Source organism: Eurosta solidaginis, chromosome X (genome assembly GCF_040869045.1).
Source record: "Eurosta solidaginis isolate ZX-2024a chromosome X, ASM4086904v1, whole genome shotgun sequence".
Classification (NCBI taxonomy): Eukaryota; Metazoa; Arthropoda; class Insecta; order Diptera; family Tephritidae; genus Eurosta; species Eurosta solidaginis.
In genome coordinates, this window is record NC_090324.1 from 129006207 (window position 1) to 129029724 (window position 23518).

Sequence of the window (23518 nt, forward strand, 5' to 3'; positions counted from 1 at the left end):
CATTGTGGTGCGCATTTGCATCTGCGCCTATGACCAACCGCCCTTTGCGCCTTCCTCCTGTACTAGCATTTTGCACTCCATCGGTGGGACCTCCGCAGCATGGGCCATGTAGCAGGACGCCAGGATAAATGCCTGCTTATTCTTTTGCTCAACGGCCACCGCTACGAGATCCTCAGTGGTGTAATTAGGCAGCATATATGATTGCAGCTGTTTCCTTACCATTACTACAGCTCGCACCCGTCCTTCCGTTTGCGCGTAGTAAACGCCAAACCCGCGCACGCTAAGTCCAGAAACCTTTCCTCCCGATGAGATCCACGGCTCCTGGATCAGCGCCATGTCAAACGAACCCTCCTCAAGGGTTAGGAGGAGTTCGCTCGACGCCACTTTACTGTGTTGGAGGTTTATCTGTAGGACTCGCAGCACCATTGAGCTGTTTGTCCCCCTCCAGCACCTTCGCTTGACGTCGTCGTCCTCCCCTTGCCCTTTTAGTTTAGAGTATTCGAGGCCCCCTTCAGCCTCTCGTGACTGTTGTCCACGGTGTTCCTCTGTGCGAGACACAGCACCATTTAGCGGTTGGTCCTCTTCTAGCCCGTTCGTGGTGACGTCGGGGCCTCCACCTGTCTTTTTTCCCTTAGGGTTTTGAGGTCCTTTTCGATTTCGCCCACCTCTAGCGTGTTAGGGTTTTTATCCTCGGGACTTCTTTTCCTGAGTCGCATGTAAATTTTGCCAGTGCCAAAGGACATTTTACCAACCTGCGTGTACAAAATATCCTCCGCCTGTTTGCTTATTTGGAAGATGTAGAACTGACCATTCTCGGTAGGCCGAGATACATTAAGTACCTTCCAATCCTTTGTCGGTATGTTCGGATTCTGATTCTGCAGAGGTCGCAGTGTATCCTCCGACTTCATCACGCATGGTATCCATACCTTAACTTTTGGTGCCGTAGGGATTTGCGCTTTATCCACCACCTCAAACCTCGCGTTCCTGCCTTGCCTTTGGAGGTTTGGAATCACTTCCTCCAGCCACCGCAAGCTCGCATCATCTTCACACCATTATACCATCCCCCCGAATCAAAGGTTGGAAGGGGCTTACTTGGTTGTTCCCGCATCATCTTAAGCATTAAGTTAATAAGCTCCCTTCCTACAGATCTCCACCTTTCAGTAGTAATTTGCCCCAAAGGACTGCTGCGATCAACCAGCGCCACAGTCAGTGACTGCTTTGCCACATCCCTCATCTTCTCGGTAAAAGCAGGAGTCTTATTGTTATCTCTCTTTGGCACCTCCGAGAAAGCCGGAGTCTCAGCGTTAACTCCCTTTAGCGCCTCCGAGAAAGCCGGAGTATTAGCGTTATCTCCCTTTGTCTTATCTCCTACTTCCTTAATTGGAACTTCCCTTTGACTCGCAGCTTTCGAGGTAGTTGCTACCTCGCTATTGGAGCCCATCTGTCTTACAGCTTTGGGCCTACTTGTCTTGTCTATGCGACTGCCCTGCCTCGCGGCTCTAGGACTGGGTCCTTTCTGCCTCTTGAAAGCAGGCTTGTCGCCTTCCGCCGAACGTTGCCTCTTCATTCTGCCATTCGACGTTTGTTCCTCCTCGTACCGGTTGCAGAACCGATGGTTTCTCGCAGCAAACCTTTTGAACTCCCTTCGACCTACTTCCACCGCTTCATGGGCCCATTCCAAGCGCTTAATCTCCACTTCTGTTGGGTCGACCACTGCTCCCAAACGTTGTACAATTCTTAGTGCTGCATGGTACTGCGAGAGAGCTCTTCTACTTCCTCTGCTCCGTACCCTTCTCCACTCTTCTACTCCGTTTTCATTTGTGTGCTTCTCCAACACGGAGTTCATTGAATCAGCACTACTCTCGCTCCCCGAGTCCGACGCATCGCTTAATTCGTATTTGTCGTCCTTGGATTGCGACTCAGTCCTCCTCTTTACATCGTCCTTATTACAGTCAGGTAATGAGTCGTTCATCTTGGTCATACGACCACCTGCCCGAAAAGGCGGGCTCAGCGGTCCAGTATTATATACGGGGAAAGAACCGTCCGCCACAGCACCGCCCCTTACTGTGGTAAGGCCATTAATACTTCCCGAGGTGGCCCGGTATCGGGAAGGCTCCGTTCGAATACAGCCGAATTTATCCCCTGGATGCAAATCGTCCAATAGGCACGGTCCGCATAACACCCTGGATTGGGGGGTTGGCAGTTCTTGGTCACCGACATCCCGCCGCCCTCGCATGAGGCGAAACGGTGTAGATGTCAGTCCTAAACAGCTCCGCCTCATAGTCGGGCGCTATGGAGTTCGGCTAAGCCCTCACACCAACGACAAGGTGCCTAACCTAGTGAGGGAATATCAGACACAACTCTGCTGAAAAATTCGTATTAGCAGCATTCAATCAAACCAAATCATTTCTGAAATCCCATATCAATATTATAATAACAGACGCGGACAAGGGTAGTAAGACCGTAGCAATGTACGAATCGCAATACAAAGAAAAGTTGAACACATTATTAGAAGACAAAAAAAACATACAACATCACAAGAACAGGCCCAAACAACACACTACATACAGAAAACCACAAAATAGTCGAAGAGCTTTACAAAACAAAATAAATCAGCAAACGAGAGAAACAGCAAATAACTTGCGCAGCCGCCGCGGTACCAAGATTATATGGACTGCCGAAAATTCATAAGCCGTAGATGCCCTTACGACCCATTTCCTCCTCGGTTATGGCACCCTGTTACAACCTATCAAAATTTATCGGAAAAACTCTTAAGCAACTTATATCTGATAATCATAATGTGGAAAGTGCATACATTTTGAAAGATAGATTAAGCAATATTAATGTTTGTGAAGAACATGTACTAGTTTCGTTTGATGTCGTGTCTTTATTTACAAATATACCTATAATGTTAGCAATTAGAATAATAATGAGAAAATGGGACAAAATTCAACACACAACTAACATCACAAAAGCAAAGTTTCAACAAATACTTGACTTCTGCCTCAGCGAAAACAATTATTTCATGTGCAATAACAAACTATAAACTCAAATTTTTGGATTGCCCATGGGAAATCCGCCCTCACCAACAATAGCCGATATTTTCATGGACGACCTAATTGACAACACCATCTCAGAGCTAAAACAACAACATAGTATTGACATTAAATTTATCACAAAATATGTAGACTACATTTCTGCAATACTGAAACGCAAAGGCGTGAATATAATCCTCGAGACACTAAACAAATACCACCACAAACTACCATTTACAATAGAAATGGAAGAAAATGAGAGCATCCATTTTCTAGATGTTCGCATACACAGAGCCAACAACAGTATTATTTTAAATTGGTGCTCGAAGCCAACATCCTCTTGTCGCCTGATTAATCTTTTATCCTCCCAACCAACGAAGTATAAAATCAACACATCGAAAAATCTGATACGAAAAATAATGACGATTAGCAACGAAAAATTCCATAAAACTAATATAGAAAAAATACACACAATCTTGAAAAATAATAATTACCCCGACCACTTGATACATGAACTAACAAACCAGGAAATCATGAAAAATAGCAACCCCACAATAAACCACAAAATGCAACAACAGAAGTAAAGAAATATTACAGCGTCACATATATCCCAAAGCTTAGTACAATAGACCACAATATACTAAAAGAACAAAACATCACCTTAGCCTGCAAATCCAACAACACATTATCCAAAATTCACACAAGAACAAAAGATCCAATAGACAAGCTACAACAAAACAATGTGATATACCAAATAGAATGCAATGGAAAAGAGAACGAAAACTGTGATAAGATTTATATCGGAACTACGAAACGAGAGCTTGGTATACGAATAGCCGAACACAAAACAGGTGTGAAAAAATAAGCAGTGGCCATACAACTGATTTTAACAACATCAAAATTATTGATAAGGAAAAAACGAGAATTGACCAGATACGGATTGGAAAGCTTGCACATATTGAGAAATAGAGAAAAGACGATAACAAAAAAGAAAACTATGACTGCATAAGCGCTGCATACATGTTACGTTTAAGTAATAATTTTAGTAATGACAAAACTACCACGCAAGGTGGTACGGATGATTAATTTTTAAGCGTTCTTATTGTTTATGGTTATTGTAAGTGAAATTGGTTGTTCTACATGTTAAATGTCATGAAAGTTTATACACATGCAATAATGTTTGTTATCTTTTTATGAAAACATAAATAGTGTAGCCCCCGATGATGCTGGAATATTCAGCAAAACGTTGGGCAAGAAGGTGAAATAAAGCTCTTATTTGCACCAAACATAATTAGGTCTAACTAGCCTAAGATCCTTACTAATATTCAATTGAAACTGACCGCAAAAAAAACAAAAACATTAATCATCATTTACCCACATACATACAAGGCAACGAAGAGATAACCCACATACAGATGTAGTCGTCAGCCGAAGTGGTACTCACGCATACACATCATATGGCTATAAGATAGACATAAACTACAAATATACTTGTATATAGCTAATAACCAAGCAAGGCATACAATTGTTCTGGAATACAGTCTCGCGAAATGACTACACCTTAGGAGAAATGGATGAATGAGAAAACACAGAGTATAAAAGCAGCACAGGCTGAGTAGTTAGTAATCAGTTTGACTTAAACACGCTATCAGTTGCGAAGTGAAGTATAATTGTGAAGTATGATTGTACTACTCCCAAAGTAATCTAATAAAGACCATTCTGCCTTACTGAATATTGGAGTTATTTATCGGACAATTTAGCGATTCGAACGTTTGCAGAAGGTGTAAAATAAGCGGAGTTATCCAAAGGCTTTCGAGAAATCGGTATAGATTGTGCCCACCTGAAGTCCACTCTTATTTCGAAATTATGTTTGCCAACAGTGTCGTGGTATCCAAGGCGAAAATGCGCTGAGTCTTTGATCGATGACACCAGGTACTTCGTTTTGTCCACATTCACCGTCAGACCCATCTTTACCGCTTCGTTTTCCAGTTTGAAGTAAGCAGAACTTAGGGCGCAGGTGCTCAAGCAGATGATATCGATTTCATCAGCGAACGCCAGTTATTGCACGCTTTTATAGAAGATTGTTCTAGAGCGGTTAAGTTCTGCATCTAGTATAATTTTCTTCGGAATACTTCCAAAAAGGTCCCGAAATAATCCCCCCGGGATCCCGGACGGATCCCGAAACTGTCCAGAATTGATGCCGGAAGGATCCCCAAATGATCCCGAAAAAGTCCCGAAATTACCCTGATGGGATCCCGAAAGTCATCCAGGAATGGTACCGGAAGGATCACCAAATGATCCCGCAATAGCCGCGGAATAACTCCGACATATTCACGTACTTAGCAATGAATTCAAGTAGCCAGTTTTGATATTTTTATATACAAGTGTGTGTGACTTTAATTCGATTTTAAAACTTTTCTGTCGGTAGGTACAAATACAAATATGAAGTTCGCTTACCAATTTGCAAAAACATAGCTTAAAGTCCAAAAAATCTTTTTTGGAAAGTAGGCGGTGCCACGCCCATTGACCAAAAAAAATTATGTGCATCAACTACATCCAATGTCAGTAATTTACACGCCAAATTTATGTACATAACGTGGCTTCTTTAGATACTCAAATATCGCACGTTCTGTGCGGAAATTAGTATATACAGAAACAGGCGTGGCTACTGACCGATTACGCCCACTTTTTTTTAGAAAGCTTTCCCATCATAGCAGAATGCGGTTTACCAATTTTCACTCTAATAGTTGTATTGGAACGAAATTTATAGCAAAAATCCATCGCAAGTTCACTATTTATACTACGAGATTTTCGATAGAGTTTGTTTATGATAAATTTCTAGTATTATTAACATAAATTTTCAAAAGTCCATAAAGCTTTTAATTTTAGGAATCCAGGAGAATCGACTGGTACCAAAATTTTTTAATTCGGATAAGCCGTTTATTTTTTATCAAGCCGGTCTTTTATTTTGGCCTTAAAAAATAAAAGTTCGGATTTAACTTTTATTTTTAAAAGTCCGAGTTTAACCAGTTCTATCGAACTCAAAAAATAAAAATACAGATTTTACTTTTATGTGTGGCCTTTTATGGAAAAAGTTCGAAAAATAAAACGGATGCATGATTCGACATGATATTGCTATAGGTATACCTGGGAAGTCAAACATTTCCACCTAAGATAATTTTTTGACTCGGACTTTTTCGAATCCGAAAAAAATAATAGTTATTTTCGGTCCGTGGTCTCAACTACAGAGAATACAAATCCATCGGATGATTTACATAGTGTGCATGAACATTTAAAGCGAGTCAAAAACACTGTCAAAATGTAACTGGTATTTTTGTTCCAAAAGATTTGCAAGATTGTAAATATGTTTTTATTCGTGTTCGAAATAAAAATCCTCTACAACACACTGTGACGAATATTAGCATCACTAAGCTCATACTAGCATCACTAACCTGATACTAAGCAGCCACTCGTATGTACGTAAACAAATCGATCAACATTTACACATATACATACAAGGCAACGATGAGATACTCACAAATACATGCAATCTTTGGTCGAAGTAGTACTCACATATACACACGCATATGGTTCAAACTACAAATATACATGTATGTGGCTGGTAACCAAGCATGAAATTACTAGACCTTTGGAGAAATGGGTGAACGAGGAAACCGAGAGTATAAAAGCAGCGCAAGCTGAGGCATGACTAATCAGTTTGATTTAAGCACGCTATTGGTTGTGAAGTATAAATGTAATTGTGAAGTACTTCAAAGTAGTCTAATAAAGACCATTTTGCATTATTGAATATTGGAGTTATTTATTCAACAGTTTAGCGATTCGAATGTCAGCAGAAGGTTTGGAATAAGCTGAATTTTCCCTAAATTCGTTACAATTGATGTCAGAAGACGAATTGTTGAATAAATTCCGAAGATTTCGAATACAACTTGGACATGGCAAAGTTAAGTGGATTAAAGGTCCAGCAAATGAAAAAGGAGTTGGAGAACCCTGGATTGAATACAACCAATTTCAGGCAGAGGTCGATGATCTAAGTATAAGATCTCGGTATAAGATCTTATTTCTGCTCATATTTCTTATTATTATTATATTCTAAAATTAAAGTGTAATGTTCATTAATATATCTTTGTTTGTAATATAACATTGTTGAAATCTCGATATATCTTAAATTTTATCATTTGAGTTGTATATTTATATATCTTTTATATTATGCAGTCGACCATAGTTTGTCGTCGACTTTAAATAATAAATAAATAAAAGGTCGTATGAAGCAGTTACAACTAAATCGCCCAGCTGTTCCAGCGAGCAACCCGAAGGTAAAAACTCCATCTTTTGACTGTTCTGTTCCTTTCCAGGACTTTAAGCTACAATATGAGAAGACGTCAGTAGTGAACAACTGGAATGCGGATGACAAATTTGCTGCACTGTTCGTGGCATTGAAAGGGCCTGCAGCTGAAATCTTACAGAACATCCCAGGGTATGAACGTAACAGTTATGAAGCATCGATGGTTGCTGTAGAACGACGGTACGGAATCGGGCATAGGAGACAGATATACCTACCAAATGGAGTTACTGAACCGCTTCCAGAGGCCTGGTGAAACATTTCAAGAGTTTGCGTCGGATGTTGAAAGGCTGACACATTTAGCGAATGTGGACGCACCCGTGGAATACACCGAAAGGGTAAAAATCCAAAGCTTTATTAATGGTATACGGGATATCGAAACAAAGCGAGCGACATACGCAAAACCAAAACATCCATTCACAGAAACGGTATCACATGCTGTGATTCAGAAAACAGCATCGCTTCTGTGTAATCCAGCTTTCAAAGCACGCCGTGTGGAGGTAGAAAGGCCAGACTGGTTGAACACAATATCGGAGGCACTGAAGGGATCGCAAAAGCGGAGTGATAGAGTTATCAAATGCTTCAAATGCGGGAAGCCAGGTCACATTGCACGTCATTGCAATCTTGATCCTAGTGGTTTCAACAGCATGGGTGGTCTTAAGAACAAAGCTGGAGGAGACGAGCAAGAGCGAGTCAGATTTAAAGATCGAGAGCTAACTGCAGCTATTGAATTCCCTGTGATATCTGTATCGCAGATCGGAAGGAAATCGAGCAGTCTTACCGTCAGAGGAAATGTGTATGGCAAAGAACGTGTACTGACTGTAGATACGGGCGCATTTCATTCCTTAATCCGATCTGAATTGGTCAACAGGAGAGTAAAGCCAATACCTGGAGCAAGGTTGCGTACGGTCACTGGCGAGTATAACCAAGTCGAGGGAGAAGTGATATGTGAAGTCTTAATTGGAAAGGTCACGGTTCTACACAAATTCGTTGTGGCAGAGATTGTTGATGAAGTCATATTGGGAGTGGACTTCTTAGTTGACCATGGCATTAGGATCGAGATGCAAAGATGGAATATGCGTTATAAGAACCAGAATGTACGACTCAACTTCAGTTTGGAGAAAGGGCTCAGCAGTAAGGAGTGCTGGTTGAGGCGATTCAACAAATTCCACCAAAGTCAAAGGCAAAGATTGATGGAACGAATGGGCCAAACAAAGAAAAATCAAAGATACCTACGAGAGAAACATTGGCATTGACAAACCCTAATGGACGCACTAAAACAAAAGAAAGAATTTCCCAGAAAGAATGCAAGGGTGGTTTCAAGCCAGGGCGCACTACTCTTGTGAACTGCCAAGACAATACTGATGATGCAAAGTCAGTCCGTCATGATCAAGTTCTGCTTAGTAGTTAATTGACCAAACAACAGAGTGTGAGGGAATGGTCCAGGATAATGAGTAGTAGGATGAATCACAGGTACGACAAGAACAATAATTCGGAAGGTTTCCTGGAGGGAGATTTGGTACTGCTATACAACCCTCAACGACGGAAAGCTGTTCCATTCAAATTCGGGTGCAGTTGGGAAGGCCCGTACAAAGTTGCGAAGAGGGTCAGTGATGCCATATGCCACATACAAACAATTAGGAAACCACGACATAGAAGGGTGGTTCATTTAGAGAGGCTGGCAGCGGTTAGATCGAGAGATTTGTCTGATCGGGGGATCTGATTTAGGTGGAGGGCAGTGTGACGAATATTAGCATCACCAAGCTCATTCTAGCATCACTAAGCTGATACTAAGCAGCCACTCTTATGTACGTAAACGAATCAATCATCATTTACACACATACATACAAGGCAACGGAGAGATACTCACAAACACATGTAATCATCTGCCGAAGTAGTACTCACATATACGCACGCATATGGCTACAAACTACAAATATACATGTATATGGCTGGTAACCAAGAATGCAGTTAGCGAAATTACTAGACCTTTGGAGAAATGGGTGAACGAGGAAACCGAGAGTAAAAAATCAGCGCAAGCTCAGGCATGACTAATCAGTTTGATTTAGGCACGCCATTGGTTGTGAAGTATAAGTGTTATTGTGAAGTACCTCAAAGTAGTCTAATAAAGACCATTTTGCATTATTGAATATTGGAGTTATTTATTCAACAGCTTAGCGATTCGAACATTAGCAGAAGGTTTTGAATAAGCCGAATTTTCAATAAATTCGTTACAATACGTTGGCGGCCGCCGTGGTGTGATCGTAGCGTGCTCCGCCTACCACACCGAAGATCCTGGGCTCACGCCCCGGACAAAGCAACACCAAAATTTCAGAAACAAGGTTTTTTAATTAGAAGAACATTTTTCTAAGCGGGGTCGCCCCTTGGCAGTGTTTGGCTTGCACTCCGAGTGTATTATTTCCGCCATGAAAAGCTCTCAGTGAAAACTCATCTGCCTTGCCGATGCCGTTCGGAGTCGGCATAAATAAAGTAGGTCCCGTTCCGCCAATTTGTAGGAAAAATTGAAAGAAACTTGACGCAAATTGGTAGAGAAACTCGGCCTAAAATCTCTTCGGAATTTATCGTGCCTTATATATATATACATATATTAGGCCGGGTCGATTTGTGGGGAGGCGAAAAAATCGCCCAGTGCTCTGTGAAAATCATATTCTAGGGATCAAAATAAGAAACTTTGCCGAAGGAACCATACCTCTAAAACGAATTCTGATGTCCCCCCCCCCCCCCCCCCCCTTTGGATCGTAGGGGCAAATTTTGAAAAATCCCACTTTGAAATGCCTACGTTTTTTCTTTTTGGAGTTTATTTTTCTCTTTAGAAATTTATTTAGTCAGAACATATGTAAATGAAAAAATGAATTTAGTATAGTAATAGAAAATAAAATAAATAAGATTATTAGAAATTGGCGTTTTTACAACCCCCTTTTAAAACCAAGGCATCACTGTGATGCATTTGCCTGTCGTAAACATAGTTGTGTGGGTTTTTTATTCAACCGTTTTAAAAAATGAAGGTATCACTGTGACACAATTGCAGATCGTAAAATTGCTTGTGTTGTTTTTTTAAGCCACCACAACACACAGCAGGTAGAATTGAAATTGCCCCTACCCAAAAGTTCGACCCAAAGGGGACATCAGAATTCGTTTTAGAGGCAAAGTTTCTTATTTTGATCCCTAGAATACGATTTTCACAGAGCAATGAGCGATTTTTAAATCGACCCGCCCTAATATATATATATTATTATATTAATTACAGTAATTTCTTGTCTTCAAGACCAAGCTTGTTATTTTTGTGAAATGTATATTTTACAAGTTATATTATAATAGGCTTTACCCGCGGCCCCGTCGGCAAGGAGAAAATGAAATATATGGGCTATTCATGTTAGCCTGCTTATCAAGTTATCTGTTTAAAATTTTTTTTCTCTCTTATGGATTTTATTTTTGTAATTGAGTAAAAAAAATAACTAAATGAGCTGATAACCTGATGGGATCCCCACATGGTCCTTAAATTATCCAGAAAAACCACGAAATGCCTCGGACGCTATCACGGACGGATCCCGAAAACCATCCAGAAATGCCCTGGAAGGGTCTCCAAAAGTTTCCGGAATAGTCCCAAAAAAAAAAACCAGAAATGACAACGACACTTTTCTAGACTTATGCAGAGAACCACACAGAAATGATCCCTGAATACAAAAATGATCCCGAAATAGTCCTGAAAAAGTTCCGAAATGACCCTGATAGGCGCTCGGACAGATCTCAAAAACCATCCAGAAAATATATAGGAAGGGTGCCTAAATTATCCCGACATAGTCCAGAAAAAGTTCCAAAATGACATCGAGGGGATACACGACGGATCGCGAAAGCCACACAGAAATGATTCCGGAAGGGTCACAAAATGATCCCGAGATAGTCTGGAAATGACCGCGATGGGATCCCGCACGGATCCAGAAATTATCCCGGAAGGATTCCAAAACTATCCCCAAAAAGTAAAAAAAAAATCCCAAAATGACTCCTACGGCATCCCGGACGGATCCAGAAATGATGTCGAAAAGGTCCCCAAATGATCCCAAAATGGTCCAGAAATGACCCTGATGGATCCGGCAAACCATCAAGAAATGATGCCGGAAGGGTCCCCAAATGATCCCGAAATAATACAGAAAAAGTCACAAAATGACCCCTAAAGGGTACCCAAATGATCCCGAAATAGTCAGGAAAAAGTTCCGAAATTACACTGATGGGCTCCCGTACAGATCCTGAAGTCCCTCCAGAAATGATGCCGGAAGGGTCCCCAAATTATCCCGTATTAGCCTCGAAAGAGTCCCGAAATGACCCCGACGGGATCCCGGACGAATCCCGAAAACCATTTAGAAATGACCCCGAAATAGTCCCGAAATGACCATGACGGATCCCGAAAACCATACAAAAGTGATGCCGGAAAATACTTCAAATGATCCCGAAATAGTCCAGAAATGACCCCGACGGATCCCCCCATCAGAGAATACTCCCCATCAGGGAGAGAAATGAGATGCTGACCAAACAGTTTCTGTTGAATACCCAGAAACCTGGGCATCCCAACAGACATCTGATTGACGAACCAGCACCGCCTAGGGGCCTAAGGAGTCATCTCCGTAAGCATTTTGAGGAAATACGGCACCTGAGAACCCAGCCGTATGAAGCGGAAAAACACAAGCAGGTCCTTGGTGAACTCCATAGACAGGCGTCGGACCTTTATGTCGGGAATTGCCCGGTGAATCCAGTACTTGAAGAAAAATATCCAGAACTCGCAGAAGAGGAACGCATACTCCCCAGGGAAACGCGTGTCACTCTTGCTCAACTTCGTTCTGGATACTGTAACAGGTTAAACTCTTACCTATCCAAAATCAACCCCGACTTACAAAATGTATGCCCTGCTTGCAATGTGTCCCCACATAACACCAACCATCTCTTTAATTGTAATGTGGAACCAACGCCTCTAACACCCCTTTCCTTATGGTCCACCCCTGTTGAAACGGCAAGTTTCCTTGGACTCCCGTTAGAGGATATTGATGACAATTTGTGATCGGTCGCGGCTATTAGGTGGGGCGAGCATTGCTACAACAACAACAACAACGGATCCCCAAAACCATCTAGAAATGATGCCGGAAAATACCCCAAATGATCCCGAAATAGTCCCGAAATGACCCCGACGGGATCCCGGACGGATCCCCAAAAACAATTAGAAATGATGCCGGAAGATACCCCAAATGATCCCGAAAAAGTCTTGAAATGACCCAGACGGGATCCCGGATGAATCCCGAAAACCATTAAGAAATGGTGCCGGAAGGGACTCCAAATGATCCCGAAAAAGTCCCGAAATGACCCCGACTTGATCCCGAAAACCATCCCGATATGACGCCGGAAAGGTCCTCAAATGATCCCCTAATAGTCCCGAAATGACCCTGCGGGATCCCGGAAGGATCCCAAAAGCCATCCAGAAATGATGCCGAAGGGGTCCCCAAATGATCCCATATTAGTCGAGAAAAAGTTCCGAAATGACCGTGACGGGATCCCGGACAGATCCCGAAAACCATCTAGAAATGATCCCGGATGGTACCCCAAATGAACCCGAAAATGTACCGAAATGACCCCGACGGGATCCCGGACGGACACCGAGAACCATCCAGAAATGATGCCAGAAGGGAACCCAAATGATCCCGAAAAAGTCCCGGACGGGTACCAAAAACCATCCAGAAATGCTGCCGGTAGGTACCCCAAATGATCCCGAAATATTTCCGAAATGACCCCGTCCGGATCCCCGACGGATCCCGAAAACTATCCAGAAATGATGCCGGAGAGGTCCTCAAATGATCCCCTAATAGTCCCGAAATGACCCTGACGGGAACCCGGACGGATCCCGAAAACCATCCAGAAATGATGCCGGTAGGTACCCCAAATGATCCCGAAATGACCCCTTCGGGATCCCGAAAACTATACAGAAATGATGCCGGTAAGGTCCTCAAATGATCCCCTAATAGTCCCGAAATGACCCTGACGCGATCCCGGTCGAATCCCGAAAACCATCCGGAAATGATGCCGAAAGGGGTCCCCAAATGATCTCGTATTAGTCGAGAAAAAGTCCCGAAATTACCCTGACGGGATCCCGGACGGATCCTGAAAAGCATCCAGAAATGATGCCGGAAGATACCCCAAATGATCCCAAAATAGTCCCGAAATGACCCCGACGGGATCCCAGACGGATCCCGAAAACCATCCAGAAATGATGCCGAACGTGTCCCCAAATGATCCCGTATTAGTCGCGAAATAGTCCCGAAATGACACCGATGATATCCCGGACGGATCCCCAAAACCATCTAGAAATGATGCCGGAAGGTACCCCAAATGATCCCGAAAAAGTCCTGAAATAACCCCGACGGGATCCCGGACGAATCCCTAAAACCATTCAGAAATGATGCCGAAAGGGTCCCCAAATGATCCCTTATTAGTTGAGGAAAAGTCCCAAAATTACCCCGACGGAATCGCTGACGGATCACGAAAAACATCTAGAAATGATGCCGGAGGGGACCCAAAATGATACCGATAAAGTCCAGAAATGATCCCGACGGGATCCTGGACGGATACCGAAAACCATTCTTATATGATGCCGGAAAGGTCCTCAAATGATCCCCTAACTGCTACCATGCCAGATTGTTGGAAACTTACTACGGTAACGCCAGTTTATAAAGTCAAAAATACCATAAAATCCAATGAAATGTGACCAATAAATACATTGCCAGCAGATGAGAAAATCATCGAATTAATTGTAAAAGAGCAGCTGCAAGAATACATTGAATTAAATAAAATTATAACTTCGAAGCAATCAGGTTTTCGAAAAAAACACTCATGTGAGACGGTTTTAAATTCAATTGTTTTTGAGTGGAAAAATCAACTAAATGAAAGAAACTACGTAATTGCGGTATTTTTGGACCTAAAACGAGCTTTCGAAACTGTATCTCACCAAATTATGATGGATAAACTGTATAGTATCGGCATAAGAGACAAAGCGCTGGACTGGTTTATAAGTTATTTCTCCAACCGACGTCAACAAATATTAATTAATGGTACTTCTATATCAAGTGAAGAAGCTGTTAATATCGGCCTTCCACAAGGATCGATACTTGCAACAATACTTTTTAAAATATATATAAATGACATAGTCAATGCAGTAAACCATTGTGATATCAAATTGTTTGCAGATGATACCCTTATTATGATAAGCGATAAAAATCTCAATGTAGCTATTGAAAAAATGCAATCAGATTTAGATAGTGTATATCTCCGGATGTGCCGAAATAAATTAAAGATAAATGCTGATAAGACCAAATATATGATCTTAAGTAGAACACTTATTAGTAATACAAATGAACTAAAAATCGGAAGCTGCAAAATTATGGAAGTAGATAAAATAAAATACCTAGGTATAGTTATTGATAATAAAGTGAAATTCGAGGATCATGTAAACGACTTGAAGCAAAAGATTGCAAAAAAGATAGGCTTTTTATACAGATCATGAAAATTTGTTTCAAAAAAGCATAAAATTCTTGTATATAGAACAATTTTGGAACCTCATTTTAATTACTGCCCTGCCATATTGTTTTTAGTGGCAGATAGTGTGATAGACAGTTTACAAAAAATTCAAAATAAAGCGATGAGGTTTATTCTAAAGAAAAAATACGATACTCCGACAAGAGAAATGCTAAACGAATTGCAATGGCTTAGGTAAAACAGCGGATCCTTTTCTTTGTGATGATTTTTATTTTTAATATTAAAAAAGGTAATCTGCCAGAGTATTTGAGCAACAATATTGTATATCAAAGAGACGTTCACAATATTAATACGAGAAATAAAAATAGCTTCAGACTTCCGCTCTTTACAACGGAAAGAGGACAGCTTAACTTGTTCTATAAAGGTCTAAAAAGATTTAATGAGCTTCCTGTAGAAATTAGAAACTGTGAAGACTTAAATATGTTTAAAAATGAATTATACTTATATTGTCGCACAACTGTGATACGATAGAGATTTCATATTACATGTGATAAGTTTATATGTTGTAAATCTAGGCATAAAAGCTGTAATAATAATAATAAATAAATAAATAAATAAATAATAGTCCCGAAATGGCCCTGACGGTATCCCGGACGGATCCCGAAAACCATTCAGAAATGATGCCGAACGTGTCCCCAAATGATCCCGTATTAGCCGCGAAATGGTCCCGAAATGACCCCGACGAGATCCCGGACGGATCCCCAAAACCATCTAGATATGATGCCGGAAAGTACCCCAAATGATCCCGAAATAGTCTTGAAATAACCCCGACGGGATCCCGGACGAATCCCGAAAACCATTCAGAAATGATACCGAAAGGGTCCCCAAATGATCCCGTATTAGTTGAGAAAAAGTCCCAAAATTACCCCGACGGAATCGCTGGCGGATCACGAAAAACATCTAGAAATGATGCCGGAGGGGACCCAAAATGAGCCCGATAAAGTCCCGAAATGATCCCGACGGGATATCGGACGGATACCGAAAACCATTTTTATATGATGCCGGAAAGGTCCTCAAATGATCCCCTAATAGTCCCGAAATGACCCTGACGGGATGCCGGACGGATCCCGAAAACCATCCAGAAATGGTCCCCAAATGATCCGATGTGTTCCCGTACAGATCCCGAAAACTACCCAGAAATGAACGGATCCCGAACACCATCCAGAAATGAGGACGGAAGGGACCCCAAATGATTCCAAAAAGTCCCGAAATGACCCCGACGGGATCCCGGGCGGATCCCGAAAACTATCCAGAAATGATGCCGGAAAGGTCCTCAAATGATCCCCTAATAGTCCCGAAATGACCCTGACGGGATCCCGGACGAATTCCGATAACCATCCAGATATGATGGCGAAAGGGTCCCCAAATGATCCCGTATTAGTCGCAAAAAAGTCCTGAAATGACCACGACGGTATCCCGGACGGATCCCGAAAACCATATAGAAATGATGCCGGATGGTACCCCAAATGATCACGAAAAATTCTTGAAATGACCCCGAGGGGATCCCGAACGAATCACGAAAACTATCCAGAAATAATGGCGAAAGGGTCCCCAAATGATCGCGTATTAGTCGAGAGAGAAAAAGTCCTGAAATGACCCCGACGGGATCCCGAACGAATCCCGAAAACTATCCAGAAATGATGCCGGAAAGGTCCTCAAATGATCCCCTAATAGTCCCGAAATTACCCTGTCGGGATTCCGGACGGATCCAGAAAACCATCCAGAAATGATGCTGGAAGGCACCCAAATGATCCCGTATTAGTCGAAAATAAGTCCCGAAATAACCCCAATGGGATCCCGGACGGATCTCGAAAACCATGCAGAAATGATGCCGGAAGATAACCCAAATGATCCTAAAACAGCCCGAAATGGCCCGACGGGATGCCGGACGGATCCCGAAACCCATCCAGAAATAATGCCGGAGGGGTCCCCAAATGATCGCGAAATAGTCCCGGAATGGCCCCGGAAAAGTCCCGAAAATGTTCCAAAATAACCCCGACGGGATCACGGACGGATCCCGAAAACTATACAGAAATGATCCCGGAAGGGTCCCAAAATGATTCAGAAATAGTCCCGAAAAGTCCCGACATGACCCCGGCGGGATCCCGGACGGATCCCGAAAACCATCCAGAAATGATCCCGGAAGGGTCTCGATATGGCCCTAACGGAATTACAAATAAGGTGGAGCTAATTATAAAACCATGTTAATAAGGCAGCAGGCGCGTTGGAGCGAATGAAAAGTTACAAAGAAACATACAGGTAAAGCTAATAAAAGCGTGCTAATAAAAACAATTGAAGGAGGGCGGGTGGCGGGAGGAGACGGAGAGCACCACCGATCGTTTTTCCAAAATTGTTTAGATCTCGATCTGTATGAGCCAGATACCAAGCATTATTGATTTAGGAGAGAATTTATATTGAGTTTTAACAATTTATAGATTTTACACCAAAGGGATAGAGAAGGGGGAGGAGGGACGGAGGGTGTCACTGCTCATTTTGTAAGCCCTCGACTTATTTGACCTATTGAGTTTGTAATATTGGTGAAGGTCAGTAAAGGTAAAGTTATAATGTGTAAAAATTATTAAAAAGTAATTTTTCGAAGGAGTCGTGGGACCCCCACCATTCTTTCCATGTTCGGAAAAAATTTCGCTAGTAGTTGTCTGTGTCAAAATCCGTGTAGCCGTTCTGGCGTGATTCAGTCACAAAGACGAAAAAATATAATAATTAAATTTTAATTGTTCCTAGGGGGCGGGGACCTCTCCCCTTTTGAAAAGTATATAGCTAGTAGATCCTTCTAGACTATTGGCTACGTGTGTTCATCCAAATCTGTCCAGCCGTTATTGCGTGATTGAAGCACAAAGACAAACGTCTGGACATCCAAACATCCGAACTTTCCCATTTATAATATATATTAGAATTAGATTAGATCTAAATAAAATATATTAGATTAGATTTATTCGTTATACGGGGAAAAATACAAACTTGCAAAGTGCATTCACGGCCTGGTGCGCTAAACGTCAAGCCTTCAATGTGTGGATCGCTTATGATAAACCGTCATGGGTTTTGAAATAGTCGGCTATCACGGTATTACAAAAATAAAAAACTTGGTCTTGAAGACAAGAAATTAATATAATAATTAAATATCTACAGACCATTAAAACTAAACATAACATTAATTTTTTTTACAACATACGTACGAAGCACCTTATCGAGTTGTTGAAAAAGACGGTACAAATTTTAAAGTAGAAATAGATAATGAAATAATAAGTATTCCTATTGATCGCTTGAAATCAACGTTCGCTGAACAAAATTATTCTAAACTAAAAACTAAACAGAAAGTTACTTTCAATCTGTTTAAGATTAAATCCCTGTGAGTGGGAGTAATGGAGGGTGTTTGTATTGCTTAGTTTAAGTTTATAAATTTATTTTAGTTTAACTTAAATGCAATAGCACTTTACATTTGAGGAAATATGCTATAATTAATTTCCAAAGACCGATAAATTATGAAACTTGATATGTGGGTTGACTTTATGGCGAAAAGTAGAAGCGTGGTAGAGTTTTGGAAAATGGCTTAAGTGCAACGGCGGAAAAAAATTTTAAATTTTGTAAGCCGTAAACCAAAAGCTAATGAGAGCTCGGCATGGAGGTTGTCCTGGCTATTATATATACACCTTGCCAACTTACCAAAATCGGTTGGTGACCACGCTCACTTGAAAAAATGTTTTCAAGCTCTAATGGAAACAAAAAATTTCACACCTTTGAGTTGTGGTTGAAATTCTAGCAACCTATGTAATTTCAATTTATGAAGAAAAAAATATTTTGTTAAATTTATACGGTCGCAAATTTTTTTCCAATAAATAGAACTGCCTTTTATCGTTTTATATAATTTTAAATAAATTATGATTATTAAAACGTGAGTTTATAATAGCCCTTTACTCCTTGAATTACAAAATTTTTAATAAGTTGTTTAAATTTATTTTTTGTTTGTTTATAAGAATGAAGGCGATTCTGATTACAATACAATTTTTAATATCATTTTACCTGTATATATGGCTTTCCATTTACGGTATCTAATCCACTATGCGGTAGTTTTTGCATATGTTCTAAAACTTCGACGTACCTCCGGCTTTCTACATTAATTAAACGGAATGCTGTAATATTGACCCCGTTGTATTTAAAGTCTTCCAAGTCGAAAACTTCAAGATCCTTTTAAAGAAATAATAACAGAAAATAAGAATAAAGCAAGGATTGTATCAAATGGGAAGCTGTGTTTTTTTAAGCGCTTACAATGTATCTGCACTTAAATTTTTAAGGTCTGCTAAGCTCACGGCTTTATATCAATTTCAATTTATTAATCTCAATTTATTTATTATTAAAAATACATAGCGCATTAAGACTTAGTCTGTTAGTCTGCAGAAAAATATTTTTACATTGTACCTGAGTATTTTTCCCTCACTAGGGTAGGCACCTTGTCGTTGGTGTGAGGGCTTAGCCGAACTCCATAGCGCCTGACTATGAGGCGGAGCTGTTTAGGACTGACATCTACGCCGTTTCGCCTCATACGAGGGCGGCGGGATGTCGGTGACCAAGAACTGCCAACCCCCTAATCCAGGGTGTTATGCGGACCGTGCCTATTGGACGATTTGCATCCAGGGGATAAATTCGGCTGTATTCGAACGGAGCCTTCCCGATACCGGGCCGCCTTTTCGGGCAGGTGGTCGTATGACCAAGATGAACGACTCATTACCTGACTGTAATAAGGACGATGTAAAGAGGAGGACTGAGTCGCAATCCAAGGACGACAAATACGAATTAAGCGATGCGTCGGACTCGGGGAGCGAGAGTAGTGCTGATTCAATGAACTCCGTGTTGGAGAAGCACACATATGAAAACGGAGTAGAAGAGTGGAGAAGGGTAAGGAGCAGAAGAAGTAAAAGAGCTATCTCGCAGTACCATACAGCACTAAGAATTGTACAACGCTTGGGAGCAGTGGTCGACCCAACAGAAGTGGAGATCAAGCGCTTGGAATGGGCCCATGAAGCGGTAGAAGTAGATCGAAGGCAGTTCAAAAGGTTTGCTGCGAGAAACCCTCGGTTCTGCAACCGGTACGAGGAGGAAGAAGCGTCGAATGGCAGAATGAAGAGGCAACGTTCGGCGGAAGGCGACAAGCCTGCTTTCATGAAGCAGAAAGGACCCAGTCCTAAAGCCGCGAGGCAGGGCAGTCGCATAGACAAGACAAGTAGGCCCAAAGCTTTAAGACAGATGGGCTCCAATAGCGAGGTAGCAACTACCTCGAAAGCTGCGAGTCAAAGGGAAGTTCCAATTAAGGAAGTAGGTGATAAGACAAAGGGAGATAACGCTAAGACTCCGGCTTTCTCGGAGGCGCTAAAGGGAGTTAACGCTAAGACTCCGGCTTTCTCGGAGGTGCCAAAGAGAGATAACAATAAGACTCCTGCTTTTCCCGAGAAGATGAGGGATGTGGCAAAGCAGTCACTGACTGTGGCGCTGGTTGATCGCAGCAGTCCTTTGGGGCAAATTACTACTGAAAGGTGGAGATCTGTGGAAAGGGAGCTTATTCACTTAATGCTTAAGATGATGCGGGAACAACCAAGTAAGCCCCGTTCCAACCTTTGATTCGGGGGGATGGTATAATGGTGTGAACATGATAGCGTGCGACAACATCGCGAGCTTGCGGTGGCTGGAGGAAGTGATTCCAAACCACCAAAAGCAAGGCAGGAACGCGAGGTTTGAGGTGGTGGATAAAGCGCAAATCCCCACGGTACCAAAGTTAAGGTATGGATACCATGTGTGACGAAGTCGGAGGATACACTGCGACTTCTGCAGAATCAGAATCCGAACATACCGACAAAGGATTGGAAGGTACTTACTGTATCTCGGCCTACCGAGGATGGTCAGTCCTACATCTTCCAAATAAACAAGCAGGCGGAGGATATTTTGTACACGCAGCTTGGTAAAATGTCCTTTGGCACTGGCAAAATTTACATGCGGCTCAAGAAAAGAAGTCCCGAGGATAAAAACCCTAACACGCTAGAGGTGGGCGAAGTCGAAAAGGACCTCAAAACCCTAAGGGAAAAAAGACAGGTGGAGGTCCCCGACGTCACCACGAACGGGCTAAGAGGACCAACCGCTAAATGGTGCTGTGACTCGCACAGAGGAACACCCTGCACAACAGTCACGAGAGGCTGAAGGGGGCCTCGAATACTCTAAACCAAAAGGGCAAGGGGAGGACGACGACGTCAAGACGAAGGTGCTGGAGGGGGACAAACAGCTCAATGGTGCTGCGAGTCCTACAGATAAACCTCCAACACAGTAAAGTGGCGTCGAGCGAACTCCTCCTAACCCTTGAGGAGGGTTCATTTGACGTGGCGCTGATCCAGGAGCCGTGGCTCTCATCGGGAGGAAAGGTTTCTGGACTTAGCGCGCGCGGGTTTGGCGTTTACTACGCACAAACGGAAGGACAGGTGCGAGCTGTAGTAATGGTAAGGAAACAGCTGCATTCATATATGCTGCCTAATTACACCACTGAGGATCTCGTAGCGGTGGCCGTTGAGCAAAAAAATAAGCAGGCATTTATCCTGGCGTCCTGCTACATGGCCCATGCTGCGGAGGTCCCACCGATGGAGTGCAAAATGCTAGTACAGGAGGAAGGGCGCAAAGGGCGGTTGGTCATAGGCGCAGATGCAAATGCGCACCACAATGCGTGGGGAAGAGCAGATACGAACGAGAGAGGCGAATCTCTGTTTTGTTACATACTGCAAACCAATTTGCAGATAGCCAACGGGGGAAATGTCCCTACATACATTGCTCCAACATACAGCAATGTTCTGGATATTACATTGAGCTCCGAGCGTGATATATCAAGGTATGATTGGATGGTTCTTGATAGACCATCATTCTCCGACCATGTGTATATCAGCTTTAACATCCCCCTAAAGAGGGTAGAGAAGAGAGGAACCTTTAGAAACCCTAGGTCAACGAACTGAACTAAATTCCAGAAACATGTAGAAACAAAACTGGGACAACTCAAAGATGTTGCTAATGTAGAGGAACTGGAGGAGTCGAATGAATTCCTAACAAGGACGCTTATGACTGCGTATAACAAAGCTTGCCCTCTAAGAAGGTCAGAGGAAAGCAAAGCCGCCATGGTGGAGCAATGAGCTGAGTCTTCTAAGAAGACAGGTAAAAAAAATGTTTAAGCTCGCAAAGACCGCGGAAAGCGAAGCATGTCGGGACGAGTACAGGGATCTACTGAGGATCTACAAGCGTGAAATTACCAGGGCGAAGAGAAACTCATGGAAAAGTTTCTGTACGGACATAGAGTGCTCCAGCGAAACAGCACGGTTGAAAAAAGTCCTAGCAAAGGGAAACATAGTCCAGGGACTAATAAAGAAAGAGAACGGGGAATGGTCACGTAATAGTGAGGAATCCCTTGAGGTGCTTCTCGATACACATTTCCCATCGGGAGACGGTTTAGAGGAGCCAGCAGACATCGCTCACACTTCGAACACGGAGCTAGTAGTGCCGGGCTTGGTGACCGACACCAAGATCGAGTGGGCAGTGAAGATGTTTTCTAAGTTTAAATCGCCGGGCCCAGATGGTATATTCCCGGCCATGCTACAAGTCTCAAGTAGGGCGGTCGTGTAATGGCTTAAAATAATATTCGATGGGTGCATACGACTGAATCATGTACCTCACTCTTGGAGAACTGCTCGTTCTAACAAAGGCGGAGAAGATCGGTCACATGTATTCCAAAAACTATAGACCCATTAGCTTAACATCATTTCTGCTCAAAACCTTTGAGAGGCTGATAGATGTGTACATAAAGTCCAACGTGAATGAAAAGCTGCTCTCCATAACACAGCATGCGTACACCAAAGGCAATTCGGTAGACACCGCCTTGCATAGGGTGATAATAAGCATAGAGAAATCCCTGGAATATAAGGAGTATGTTCTATGAGTCTTCTTGCACATTGCCGGGGCTTTCAACAATGTTGCAAAATGGGCAATTATGGATGGTCTTAATTACATTAAAGTACATCCTGTCTTAATCAGATGGATCGGCTGCATGTTAAATTGCAGAAAGATAACATCACAATGGGGATTGTACGAGGCCACGAAATCAGTGGACAGGGGCACGCCGCAGGGAGGGGTGCTATCACCTCTGCTGTGGACGCTGGTCATCAACCAACTGCTCAGGCAATTCGATGAGGGACCCGTAAAACTTACGGCTTACGCAGATGACGTTGCAATTGTCATAAGTGGAAAGTGCCTTCCAATGATTAGTTCTTTGATGGATCGGGCGCTTCGCGATATTCATACCTGGGCATCTAATGTCGGGTTGAAAGTCAATGCGGAGAAGACGGAGGTACAAGGTCCCAAATTCGACCAGGCCTAAGTTAGGAGGGGTGACCTTACAGGAGAAACCTTGCACAAAATATTTAGGAATCATCCTAGACAGTAAGCTGTCATGGAAGCTCAACGTGGAGGAGAGGGTCAAGAAGGCCTCAACGGC

General features: G+C 42.5%; 1 protein-coding gene across 1 annotated transcript in view; it reads right to left on the reverse strand.

The window, feature by feature from the left end:
* LOC137235148 (glutamate receptor ionotropic, kainate 1-like) overlaps positions 1 to 23518 on the reverse strand; it is a 2828327-nt gene that overhangs the window by 797728 nt on the left and 2007081 nt on the right. The window contains exon 8 of the mRNA XM_067758305.1: positions 19027 to 19191. Within this exon, the coding sequence (XP_067614406.1) occupies positions 19027 to 19191 (165 nt within the window). The remainder of the gene's footprint in view (positions 1 to 19026; positions 19192 to 23518) is intronic.